We start from the raw sequence: 13,855 nt of genomic DNA, 5'->3' as shown, positions 1-13,855 counted from the left end.
GGGGGCAGGATGAGCTAATAGTTTACTGGGGGCAGGATGGAGCTAATAGTTACTGGGGGGCAGGATTTGGAGCTAATAGTATGGGGGGCAGGGATGGAGCTAATAGTTTTACTGGGGGGCCCAGGATGGAGCTAATAGTTACTGGGTGGGGCAGGATGGAGCTCAATAGTTATGGGGGGGCAGGATGGAGCTAATAGTTACTGGGGGGGCAGGATGAAGCCAATAGTTACTGGGGGGGCAGGATGGAGCTATAGTTACTGGGGGGGCAGGATTGAAGCCAATAGTTACTGGGGGGGGGCAGGATGGAGCTAATAGTTACTGGGGGGGCAGGATTGAAGCCAATAGTACTGGAGGGGCAGGTGGAGGCTAATAGTTACTGGGGGGCAGGATGGAGGGTTATAGTTACGGGTGGGCAGATGGGCTAATAGTTTACTGGGGGGGGCAGGATGGAGTAATAGTTACGTGGGGGCAGAATGGAGCTAATAGTTTACGGGGGGCAGAAATGAGCAATTGTTACTGGGGGGGCAGTGATGGAGCTAATAGTTACTGGGGGGGGCAGGATGGAGCTAATAGTTACTGGGGGGGGCAGGATGGAGCTAATAGTTACTGGCGGGGGGGCAGGGATGGGAGCTAATAGTTACTGGGCAGGTGAAAGCCAATAGTTACTGGGGGGGCAGATGGATAATAGTTACTGAGGGGGCAGGATGAGCTGAATAGTTACTTGGGTGGGCAGGATGGAGCTAATAGTTAACTGGGGGGCAGGATGATTGCGGAGCTAATATGTTACTGGGGGGGCAGGATTGAAGCATGTTACTGGGAGGGGCAGGATGGAGCTAATAGTTACTGGGGGGCAGGATGAAGCAATAGTTACTGGGGAGGCAGGATGGAGCTAATTAGTTACTGGGGGGCAGGATGGAGCTAATAGTACTGGGGCGGGCAGGATTGAAGCCAATAGTTACTGGGGGGCAGGATGGAGCTAATAGTTACTGGGGGGCAGGTGGAGGTAATAGTTATGGGGGCAGGATTGGAGCTAATAGTTACTGGGGGCGGCAGGATGGGAGCTAAAGTTACTGGGGGGGCAGGATGGAGCCATAGTTACTTTGGGGGGGCAGGATGGAGCTAATAGGTTACTGGGGGGGGCGGATGAGGCCAATAGTTTATGGGGGGCAGATGGAGCTAATAGTACTGGGGTGGGCAGGATGGAGCTAATGTATACTGGGGGGCAGGATGGAGCTAATAGTTACTGGGGGGCAAGGATGGAGCTAATAGTTTACTGGGGGGGGGCAGGATGGAGCTATAGTTTACTGGGGGGGGGCAGGATGAAGCAATAGTTACTGGGGGCAGGATGGAGCTAATAGTTATGGGGCAGGTGGAGCTAATAGTTTACTGGGGGGGCAGGATGGAGCTAATATTTACTGGGGGGCAGGATTGGAGCTAATAGTTACTGAAGGGGGGGCAGGATGGAGCTATAGTTACTGGGGGCAGGATTGGGGCAATAGTTACGGGGGCGATTGAAGCCATAGTTACTGGGGCAGGATGGAGCTAATTAGTTACTGGGGGCAGGATGAAGCCAATAGTTACTGGGGGGGGCAGGATGGAGCTATAGTTACTGGGGGGCAGGATGAAGCAATAAGTTACTGGGGGGCAGGATGGAGCTAATAGTTACTGGGGGGCAGGATGGAGGTAATAGTTACTGGGGGGCAGGATGGAGCTAATAGTTACTGGCGCAGAATGGAGCAATTGTTACTGGGGGCAGTGATGGAGCTAAGTTACTGTGGGGGGGGTCAGATGGAGCTTATAGTTATGGGGGGGCAGGATGAGAGCTAATAGTTACTGGGGGGGGGGGAGGGATGGAGCTAATAGTTTACTGTGGGGGCAGGATGAAGGCAATAGTACTGGAGGGGCAGGATGGAGCTAAATTAGTTACTGGGGGGGGCAGGTGAGCTTAGTTACTGGGGGCAGGATGGAGCTAAATAGTTACTGGGGGGAGGATGGAGCTAATAGTTACTGGGGGGCAGGGATGAGCATAGTTACTGGGGGGGGCATGGGATGGAGCTAATAGTTAACTGGGGGGGCAGGGATGAAGCCAATAGTTACTGTGGAGGGGCAGGATGGAGCTAATAGTTACTGGGGGGGCGGACTGTTAGCTAATAGTTATGGGGGCAGGATGAAGCCAAAGTTTACTGGGGGCAGGATGGAGCTAATTAGTTACTGGGGGCAGGAGGGGTAATGTTACTGGGGGGCAGGATGGAGCTAATGTTACTGGGGCGGATGGAGCTAATAGTTACTGGGGGGGGGGGAGGATGGAGCTAGAGTTACTGGGGGGGCAGGATTGGAGCTATAATTTACTGGGGGGGCAGGATGGAGCTAATAGTTATGGTCATGGCGGGCAGGATTGGAGTCAATAGTTTACTGGGGGGCAGGATGGAGCTAATAGTTACTGGGGAGGATGAAGCCAAATAGTTACTGGGGGGAGGGATGGAGTAATAGTTACATGGGGGAGGGCAGGATTGGAGTAATAGTTACTTGGGGGCAGGATGGAGCTATAGTTACTGGGGGGGCAGGGATGGAGCTAATTAGTTACTGGGGGGGCAGGATGGAAGCCAAAGTTATGGGGGCAAGGATGAGCAAATAGTTACTGTGGGGGGGCAGGATGGAGCTATAGTTACTGGGGGGGCAGATGGAGCTAATAGTTACTGGGGGGGCAGGATGGAGATAATAGTTACTGGGGGGGCAGGATGGAAGCTAATAGTTACTGGGGGGGCAGGATAGGAGCTAATATGTTTACTGGGGGGCGGATGGAGCTAATAGGTTACTGGGGGGGCAGGATGGAGCTAGATAGTTACTGGGGGGGCAGGATGGAGCTAATTAGTTACTGGGGGGGCAGGATGAGCTATAGTTACTTGGGTGGGCAGGATAAAGCTAATAGTTACTTGGGGGGGGAGCAGGATGGAGTAATAGTTACTGGGGGTGCAGGATGGAGCTAATAGTTGGGGGGGCAGGATGGAGCTAATAGTTACTGGGGGGTCAGGAATGGAGCTAATAGTTACTGGGGGGGCAGGATGAAGCTAATAGTTTATGGGGGGGCAGGATGGAGCGAATAGTTACTGGGGGGGGGCAGGATGGAGCTAAGTTACTGGGGGGGCAGGATGGAGCTATAGTTACTGGGGGGGGCAGGATGGAGCTAATAGTTTAACTGGGGCAGGATGGAGCTTAATAGTTACTGGGGGGGGGCAGGATGGAGCTAATAGTTCTGGGGGGGGGCAGGATGGACCTAAATAGTTACTGGGGGGTGGGGGGCAGGATGGAGTAATAGTTACTGGGGGGGCAGGATGGAGCTAATAGTTTACTGGGGGGAGGATGGACCAATAGTTACTTGGGGGGGAGAGATTGGAGCTAATAGTTGATACTGAGGGGGGCAATGGAGTAAAGTTACTGGGGGGGGCGGATGGAGCTAAGGTTACTGGGGGGGGGGGCAGGATTGAAGCCAAATAGTTACTGGGGGGCAGGATGAGCTAAAGTTACTGGGGGGCAGGATGGAGCTAATAGTTACTGGGGGGGCAGGTGGAGCTAATAGTTACTAGGGGGCATGATGGAGCTATAGTTACTGAGGGGGGGCAGGATGAGCTAATAGTTACTGGGGGGCAGGATGGAGCTAAATAGTTACTGGGGGGGCAGATGAAGCCAATAGTTACTGGTGGGGGCGGATGGATGCTAATAGTTATGGGGGGGGCAGGATGAAGCCAATAGTTACTGGGGGGCAGGATGGAGTTAAATTTACTGGGGGGGCAGGACTTGGGAGGTATAGTTACTGGGGGGCAGGAGGAGCTATTAGTTACTGGTGGGCAGGATGAAGCCAATAGTTTACTGGGGGCAGGATGGAGGCTAATAGTTACTGGGGGGTGGCAGGATGGAGGTAATAGTTACTGGGGGGGGCAGGATGGAGCTAATAGTTACTGGGGGGGGGCAGAATGGAGCCAATTAGTTACTGGGGGGCAGATGGAAGCTAATAGGTTACTGGGGTCGGGGAGGATGGAGCTAATAGTTTACTTGGGGGGGGGGCAGGATGGAGCTATAGTTTACTGGGGGGGGGCAGGATGGAGCTAATTAGTTAGTTTATGGGGAGACGGGGGGGCAGGATGGAAGCAATAGTTACTGGGGGCAGGATGGAGCTAATATTTACTGGGGGGAAGGATGGAGCTAATAGTTACTGGGGGCAGGATGGAGCTAATAGTTACTGGGGCAGGGTGGAGCTCAATATTACTGGGGGGGCAGGATGAAAGCCAATATGTTTACTGGGCGGGGCAGGATGGAGCTTAATAGTTACTGGCGGGGGCAGGATGAAGCCAATAGTTACTGGGGGGGCAGGATGGAGCTAATAGTTACTGGGGCGGGCAGGATGAAGCCAATATGTTACTTGGGGCCAGGATGAAGCTATAGGTTACTGGGGGGGCCAGGATGGAGCTAATAGTTACTTGGGGGGCAGGATGAGCAATAGTTATGGGGGCAGGATGGAGCTAATAGTTACTTGGGGCGGCAGGATGGAGGTAATGTTTACTGGGGGGCAGGATGGAAGCTAATAGTTACTGGGGGCCAGGAGGAGCTAATAGTTACTGGGGGGGCAGGATGGAGCTAATGAGTTACTGGGGGGCAGGATGGAGCTAAATAGTTACTGGGGGGGCAGGATGGAGCTAATAGTTACTGGGGGGGGCAGGATGGAAGCTAATTAGTTAACTGGGGCAGGATGGAGCTATAGTTACTGGGGCGGCAGGGATGAAGCCAATTATTATGGGAGGGAGGATGGAGCTAATAGGTTACTGGGGGGCAGGATGAAGCTATATAGTTACTGGGCGGCAGGATGAAGCAATAGTTACGGGGGGGGGGCAGGATGGCAGCTAATAGTTACTGGGGGGGCAGGATGGAGCTAAAGTTACTGGGGGGCAGGATGAAGCCTAATAGTTACTGGGGGCAGGATGGAGCTAATAGTTACTGGGGGGCAGGGATGGAGCCTAATAGTACTGGGGGGCAGGATGGAGCTAATAGTTACTGGGGGGCAGGATGAGCTAATAGTTACTGTGGCAGGATGGATTCTAATAGTTACTGGGGCAGGATGGAGCTAATAGTTACTGGGGAGGGGGCAGGATGGAGCTATATATTACTGGGGGGGCAGGATGAAGCCAATAGTTACTGGGGGCAGGGGATGGAGCCCAATAGTACTGGGGGGCATGGTATGGAGCTAATAGTTACTGGGGGGCAGGATGGAGTATAGTACTTGGGGGGCAGGATGGAGTAATAGTTACTGTAGGGGGCAGATGGAGCTAATATTACTGGTGGGAGGATGGAGCTAATAGGTTCTGGGGGGCAGGATGGAGCTAATAGTTACTGGGGCGGGCAGAGATGGAGCTATAGTTACTGGGGGCGGCAGTGGATGGAGCTATAGTTACTGGGGGGGGGGCGGATGGAGCTAATAGTTACGGGGGCAGGATGGAGCTAATAGTTTTACTGGCGGGGCAGGATGGAGCGTATAGTTATTGGGGGGGCAGGGATGGAAGCTAATGTTTACTTGGGGGGGCAGGATGGAGCTAATAGTTATGGGGGGGGTCAGGATGAAGCAATAGTTACTGGGGGGGGCAGGATGGAGCTAATAGTTACTGGGGGCAGGAGGAGCTAAATAGTTACTGGGGGGGGCAGGATGGCAGCTAATATCTACTGGGGGGGCGGATGGAGCTAATAGTTACTGGGGGCAGGATGGAGCTAATAGTTACTGTGGGGCGGCAGGATTGAAGCTAATAGTTACTGGGGGGGCAGGATGGAGCTAAGTTAGTTCACTGGGGGGGCAGGATGGAGCTGAATAGTTTACGGGCGGGGGGCAGGGATGAAGCTAATAGTTACTGGGGGGGGCAGGATGGCAGCTAATGAGTTACTGGGGGCGCAGGATGGGAGGCTAATAGTTACTGGGGGGCGAGGATTAGGAGCAATAGTTACTGGGGGGGGGCAGGATGAAGCTAATAGTTACTGGGGGGGCAGGGATGGAGCAATAGTTACTGGGGGCAGGATGCAGCTAATAGTTACTGGGGGGCAGGATGAGCTAATTAGGTTACTGGGGGGGCAGGATGGAGCTAATAGAATTACTGGGGGGGCAGGATGAAGCTTAATAGTTACTGCGGGGGGCAGGATTGGAAGCCATAGTTACTGGGGGGGCAGCATGAGCTAATAGTTTACTGGGGGGGGGGCCAGGATGAAGCTAGATAGTTACTGGGGGCCAGGGATGGAGCCAATTGTTACTGCAGGGGCAGGGATGGAGCTAATAGTTATGGGGGTGGGCAGCGATTGGAGCTAATAGTTACTGGGGGGGGGCAGCTGGAGCAATAGTTACTGCGGGGGGGGGGCAGGATGAGCTAATAGTTACTGGGGGGCATGATTGGAGCCAATATTCTGGGGGGCAGGATGGAGGCTAATAGTTACTGTGAGGGGGCAGGATGGAGCTAATGTTACTGGGTCGGGCCAGGATGGAGCTAATAGTTACTGGGGGCAGGATGAGCTAATAGTACTGGGGGGGCAGGATGGAGCTAATAGTTACTGGGGGGGCAGGATGGAGCTAATAGTTACTGGGGGGGCAGTGATGGAGCTGAATAGTATCTCTCTCTTTCCTCCCTCCTCTCCCCCTCCCTCCTCTACCCCCTCCCTCCTCTCCCCCTCCCTCCTCTGCCCCTCCCCTGTCCCTCCCTCCTCTCCCCCTCCCTCTCTGCCCTGACTCCTGTAAAATCCAACGGGGAGTCTCGGCAATGGGGGCTTTTATTTCTCCAGTGACCCCCCTTTCCTCCCTCAGCCCAGAACCCCTGCAAAAACGTCACCCTGCTCCCGCACATGCCACCTGTACCCCCGAGGGACCCGCAAATACACCTGCCGCCTGTAAGGAGGGTTATTTGGGACGGCAAGATCTGCTCCCCTGTCAATCCCTGCTCAGTGAATTATGGGCGCTGCCCCGAAAACTCTACCAAATGTATCTACCGGACCCCCGGAAAGGTATGTCTGCACCCCTCAATATGTAGAAGGGTAACGTGCGTCTGGCGTGGGGGGGATACAAACCTGAGAATCCGGGCAGAAACCCATAGAACCCCCCAAATAGTGTCGGACTGGGATGCCAGGACCCTCTAATGGTGCAAACTATTTACCCTCCTGCCTGGCACACTGTGCACCTTCTCTCCCCCATAAACCTAATGCCAAAGGGGCAATTGATTTAGTCAAATGCTGGGGTCCCTGGTACCCGGGGGCAGTTATTCCCATGGAACAGTCGCCCCTCAGCGTTCCTGTAAAATGATGGCGAAAAACACTGGGGCACATTGAGGCGCCCCGTGTGTGCCGCACTCTGTGATACCCCCTCTTTCCTTCCAGTCCTATTGTGCCTGTAAACCCGGAATGATCCAGCGAAGGGGCTCCAGCGACTGTTACGCCCACGGGGCCTGCCACCCTGCACCCATGTATAGTAGCCGCCCAATGCCAGCCCAGTGCGGCCGGAACCCCAACGTGAGTAACTCCGCCCGGGCATTGGGGGCACTATAGCGGGGGGACTGTTACCCCAATGTGTAATCTGTAACCTTGTTATGGGCTAAGGGGCCCAGCCTGAAGGCCATTAGTTGGGGGGATTTGGGGTGCTTATTTGTGCCTGCGGTACCCCTGGAACTATAGCGGGGTGACTGTTACCCCAATGTTTCTATATATCGTTACCTTGTTATGGGCTAAGGGGGCCCAGCCTGAAGGCCAGTTAGGGGGGATTTGGGAGTGAGTGCTTATTTGTTGCCCTGGGTACCCCTGTGAACTATAGCGCGGTGACTGTTACCCCAATGTTTCTTATAATATCTGTAACCTTGTTATGGGCTAAGGGGCCAGGCCTGAAGGCCAGTTAGGGGGGATTTGGGTGGTGCTTATTTGTGCCCTGGGTACCCCTGGAACATAGCGGGGTGACTGTTACCCCAATGTTTCTATATATCTGTTAACCTTGTTATGGCTAAGGGGGCCAGCCTGAAGGCCAGTTAGGGGGGATTTGGGTTCGAGCTGTATTTGTGCCCTGGGTACCCCTGGAACTATAGCGGGGTGACTGTTACCCCAATGTTTCTATATATCTGTAACCTTGTTATGGCTAAGGGGGGCCAGCCTGAAGGCCAGTTTAGGGGGGATTTGGCGGTGAGTGCTTATTTGTGCCCTGGGTACCCCTGGAACTATAGCGGGGTGACTGTTACCCCAATGTTTCTATGATATCTGTAAACCTTGTTATGGGCTTAAGGGGGCCCAGCCTGAAGGCCAGTTAGGGGGGATTTGGGTTGAGTGCTTATTTGTGCCCTGGGTACCCCTGGAACTATAGCGGGGTGACTGTTACCCCAATGTTTCTATATATCTGTAACCTTGTTATGGGCTAAGGGGGCCCAGCCTGAAGCCAGTTAGGGGGGATTTGGGGTGAGTGCTTGTGCCCTGGGTACCCCTGGAACTATAGCGGGGTGACTGTTACCCCAATGTTTCTATATATCTGTAACCTTGTTATGGGCTAAGGGGCCCAGCCTGAAGGCCAGTTAGGGGGGATTTGGGTGAGTGCTTAATTTGTGCCCTGGGTACCCCTGGAACTATAGCGGGGTGACTGTTACCCCAATGTTCTATATATCTGTAACCTTGTTATGGGCTAAGGGGGCCCAGCCTGAAGGCCAGTTAGGGGGGGATTTGGGGTGAGTGCTTATTTGTGCCCTGGGTTCCCCTGGAACTATAGCGGGGTGACTGTTACCCCAATGTTTCTATATATCTGTAACCTTGTTATGGGCTAAGGGGGCCCAGCCTGAAGGCCAGTTAATGGGGGATTTGGGGTGAGTGCTATATATATATAAGCAGTTACAGACAATTGGGGGGCTCTCTGTACCCTAACTCTGTGCTTTGCCCCATAGCTGTGTGTGTGAGCACTGGGAGATCGGGGATGGGACAAGATGCTATGGGACCATATTAAACCAGATTTCGAAGCTCAATAAAATATCTCCGCACACTTGGAAACTGACGGGAGCCCAGAGGATATTCGGTAAGGAAAGAGACAGTGTGAGTGTGAGTGTCAGTGTGAGTGTCAGTGTAAGTGTGAGTAACAGTCTGTATGGAACAATGGGACTGATTCAGTTCAGTGAGAAAAAGAAATCACATCTTTATCACCTCAAAACTCACGGACAAAAAACATTTCTCCAAATTCAGTTCTAGTTTTTTCCCATAGATTTTCCCCCCTACTGTAAATGATAAGGATATTAGCAGTCACTGAGGGGTTCTGTGCCCATATAAAGGCACAAGGCTGCAGGCTGAGTTATACAGGGAACTCTGAGTATCACTCATGTATTATAAGGGATACTGTACCCCCTACTGTAAATGATAAGGATATTAGCAGTCACTGAGGGGTTCTGTGCCCCCCATATAAAGGCACAAGGCTGCAGGGAGTTATACAGGGAACTCTGGGTATCACTATATATTAGGGGTAATGTTGGGGGTACAGGCAGTGATGGGCTGGGTCAGTTACAATAATAAATGATAATAGAGTGCAAGCTTTTGATACAATGTTACTTTATGATGATACAGAGGAGGGCTGTTCCCTGACTGTAAGGAAATTCGGACCCCTCACTGTGTTTGTCCCTTACACCAAGCTGCGCAATGTGAATGTGAGTATTACCCGGGAGGCTGCACTCTCCTCCTCCTGCCCCTTCCCTCTCCCCCCCTCTGCTCACTGCCCCTCACCCTTCCTCTCCCCCTCCCTCCTCTGCCCCTCACTCCTCTCCCCCTCCCTCCCTCTGCCCCTCCCTCTCACCTTCTCCCCCTCCCTCCCTCTCCCCCTCCCTCCCTCTGCCCTCCCTGTCCCTCCCTCCTCTCATCCCCCTCCTCCTCTGCCCCTCACTCACTCTCCCCCCTCCTCCCTCTCTCCCCTCCACTCCTCTCCCCCTTCCTCCTCTGCCCCTTCACTCCTCTCCCCCTCCCTCCCTCTGCCCCTCTCACTCCTCTCCCCCTCCCTCTCGCCCCTCACTCCTCTCCCCCTCCCTCTCTGCCCTCCCTCCCTCTGCCCCTCACTCCTCTCCCCCTCCTCCCTGCCCCTCATCCTCTTCTCCCTCTCCCCTCCTCTCTGCCCCTCACTCCTCTGCCCCTCCCTCCTCTGCCCCTCCCTCTCTCCCCTCCCTCCTCTCCCTCCCTCCTTTCTCTCCCTCCTTCTCCCTCTCCCCCTCTCCTCTCCCCCTCCCTCCTCTCCCCCTCCCTCTCTGCCCCCTCCCTCCTCTCCCCCTCCCTCCTCTGCCCCTCCCTCCTCTTCTCCCTCCCCTCCTCTGCCCCTCCCCCTGTCCCTCCCTCCTCTCCCCCTCCCTCCTCTGCCCCTGACTCCTGTAAATCCAAGGGGGAGTCTCCGGCAATGGGGGCTTTTATTTCTCCAGTGACCCCCCTTTCCTCCCTCAGCCCAGAACCCCTGCAAAACGTCACCCTGCTCCGCACATGCCACCTGTACCCCCGAGGGACCCCGCAAATACACCTGCGCCTGTAAGGAGGGTTATTTTGGGGACGGCAAGATCTGCTCCCCTGTCAATCCCTGCTCAGTGAATTATGGGGGCTGCCCCGAAAACTCTACCAAATGTATCTACCGGACCCCCGGAAAGGTATGTCTGCACCCCTCAATATGTAGAAGGGTAAGTGCGTCTGGGTGGGGGGGATACAAACCTGAGAATCCGGGCAGAACCCATAGAACCCCCCAAATAGTGTCGGACTGGGATGCCAGGGACCCTCTAATGGTGCAAACTATTTACCCTCCTGCCTGGCACACTGGCACCTTCTCTCCCCCATAACCCTAATGCCAAAGGGCAATTGATTTAGTCAAATGCTGGGGGGTCCCTGGTACCCGGGGGGCAGTTATTCCCATGGAACAGTCGCCCCTCAGCGTTCCTGTAGAAATGATGGCGAAAAACACTGGGGCACATTGAGCGCCCCGTGTGTGCCGCACTCTGTGATACCCCTCATTTCCTTCCAGTCCTATTGTGCCTGTAAACCCGGAATGATCCAGCGAAGGGGCTCCAGCGACTGTTACGCCCACGGGGCCTGCACCCTGCACCCATGTGATAGTAGCGCCCAATGCCAGCCCAGTGCGGCCGGAACCCCAACGTGAGTAACTCGCCCGGGCATTGGGGGGCACTATAGCGGGGGGACTGTTACCCCAATGTGTATATCTGTAACCTTGTTATGGGCTAAGGGGGCCCAGCCTGAAGGCCAGTTAGGGGGGGATTTGGGGTGCTTATTTGTGCCCTGGGTACCCCTGGAACTATAGCGGGGTGACTGTTACCCCAATGTTTCTATATATCTGTAACCTTGTTATGGGTAAGGGGGCCCAGCCTGGAAGGCCAGTTAGGGGGGGATTTGGTTGAGTGCTTATTTGGCCCTGGGTACCCCCTGAACTATAGCGGGGTGACTGTTACCCCAATGTTCTATATATCTGTAACCTTGTTATGGGCTAAGGGGGCCCAGGCCTGAAGGCCAGTTAGGGGGGATTTGGGTGAGTGCTTATTTGTTGCCCTGGGGTACCCCTGGAACTATAGCGGGGTGACTGTTACCCCAATGTTTCTATATATCTGTAACCTTGTTATGGGCTAAGGGGGCCCAGCCTGAAGGCCAGTTAGGGGGGGATTTGGGGTGAGTGCTTATTTGTGCCCTGGGTTACCCCTGGAACTATAGCGGGGGTGACTGTTACCCCAATGTTTCTATATATCTGTAACCTTGTTATGGGCTAAGGGGGGCCCAGCCTGAAGGCCAGTTAGGGGGGGATTTGGGGTGAGTGCTTATTTGTGCCCTGGGTACCCCTGGAACTATAGCGGGGTGACTGTTACCCCAATGTTTCTATATATCTGTAACCTTGTTATGGGCTAAGGGGCCCAGCCTGAAGGCCAGTTAGGGGGGATTTGGGGTGAGTGCTTATTTGTGCCCTGGTACCCCTGGAACTATAGCGGGGTGACTGTTACCCCAATGTTTCTATATATCTGTAACCTTGTTATGGGCTAAGGGGGCCCAGCCTGAAGGCGCAGTGTAGGGGGGATTTGGGGGTGAGTGCTTGTGCCCTGGGTACCCCTGGAACTATAGCGGGGTGACTGTTACCCCAATGTTTCTATATATCTGTAACCTTGTTATGGGCTAAGGGGCCCAGCCTGAAGGCCAGTTAGGGGGGATTTGGGGTGAGTGCTTATTTGTGCCCTGGGTACCCCTGGAACTATAGCGGGGTGACTGTTACCCCAATGTTTCTATATATCTGTAACCTTGTTATGGGCTAAGGGGGCCCAGCCTGAAGGCCAGTTAGAGGGGGATTTGGGGTGAGTGCTTATTTGTGCCCTGGGTTCCCTGGAACCTATAGCGGGGTGACTGTTACCCAATGTTTTTCTATATATCTGTAACCTTGTTATGGGCTAAAGGGGCCCAGCCTGGAAGGCCAGTTAATGGGGATTGGGAGTGCGTATAATATATATTAAGCAGTTACAGACAATTGGGGGCTCTCTGTACCCTAACTCTGTGCTTTGCCCCATAGCTGTGTGTTGTGAGCACTGGGAGATCGGGGAATGGGACAAGATGCCTATGGGACCATATTAAACCAGATTTCGAAGCTCAATAAAATATCTCCGCACACTTGGAAACTGACGGGAGCCCAGAGGATATTCGGTAAGGAAAGAGACAGTGTGAGTGTGAGTGTCAGTGTGAGTGTCAGTGTAAGTGTGAGTAACAGTCTGTATGGAACAATGGGACTGATTCAGTTCAGTGAGAAAAAGAAATCACATCTTTATCACCTCAAAACTCACGGACAAAAAACATTTCTCCAAATTCAGTTCTAGTTTTTTCCCATAGATTTTCCCCCCTACTGTAAATGATAAGGATATTAGCAGTCACTGAGGGTTCTGTGCCCATATAAAGGCACAAGGCTGCAGGCTGAGTTATACAGGGAACTCTGAGTATCACTCATGTATTATAAGGGATACTGTACCCCCTACTGTAAATGATAAGGATATTAGCAGTCACTGAGGGGTTCTGTGCCCCCCATATAAAGGCACAAGCTGCGGAGAGTTATACAGGGAACTCTGGTATCACTATATATATAGGAATGTTGGGGGTACAGGCAGTGATGGCTGGGTCAGTTACAATAAAAATGATAATAGAGTGCAAGCTTTTATACAATGTTACTTTATGATGATACAGAGGAGGCTGTTCCCTGACTGTAAGGAAATTCGGACCCCTCCACTGTGTTGTCCCTTACACCAAGCTGCGCAATGTGAATGTGAGTATTACCCGGGAGCTTGCACTCATGTCTCTCTATTTGTCACTCTATGAGACCTGTGCGGAGCCCCACTATATCAATACATGTACAAAAGCGCGGATATAATAAATTAATTTTCAGGAGGCCAACTATCCTCGAACCCACTGTTGGATCCAAGATTTCCCTGTATAACTCCCTGCAGCCTTGTGCCTTATATGACGGGCACAGAACCCCTCAGTGACTGTAATATCCTTATCAATAAACAATAGGGTTATTTTCTGCCCCAAGTATCCCCCTTATTAAATAACATGATGATACTCAAGATCGGTAACGCTGGTGCGGGTTATAGCAAGAACAAACATAAGTGGAAACAGTGTAATGTGGGGTACAGGCAGTGCATGGCGGCGTCAGTTACAAATAAATTGATAATAGAGTCAAGCTTCTTTATTCACAAGTTACTTTTTGATGATACAGAGAGGGCTGTTCCCTGACTGTAAGGAAATTCGCGACCCCTCACGTGGTTTGTCCCTTACACCAAGCGCGCAATTGTGAATGTGAGTATACCCGGTGTGGAGC

General features: G+C 53.2%; 1 protein-coding gene across 1 annotated transcript in view; it reads left to right on the top strand.

Moving 5' to 3' along the window:
• Nucleotides 1–13,855, top strand: part of stab1 (stabilin 1) — a 153,678-nt gene that overhangs the window by 16,083 nt on the left and 123,740 nt on the right. Inside the window, 4 exon segments of the mRNA XM_031901368.1 lie at nucleotides 8,931–9,075; nucleotides 10,452–10,652; nucleotides 11,021–11,151; nucleotides 13,222–13,300. Of these exon segments, the coding sequence (XP_031757228.1) occupies nucleotides 8,931–9,075; nucleotides 10,452–10,652; nucleotides 11,021–11,151; nucleotides 13,222–13,300 (556 nt within the window).

This window comes from Xenopus tropicalis, chromosome 4, assembly GCF_000004195.4.
Source record: "Xenopus tropicalis strain Nigerian chromosome 4, UCB_Xtro_10.0, whole genome shotgun sequence".
Classification (NCBI taxonomy): domain Eukaryota; kingdom Metazoa; phylum Chordata; class Amphibia; order Anura; family Pipidae; genus Xenopus; species Xenopus tropicalis.
This window is presented reverse-complemented; position numbering and strand designations above follow the sequence as displayed.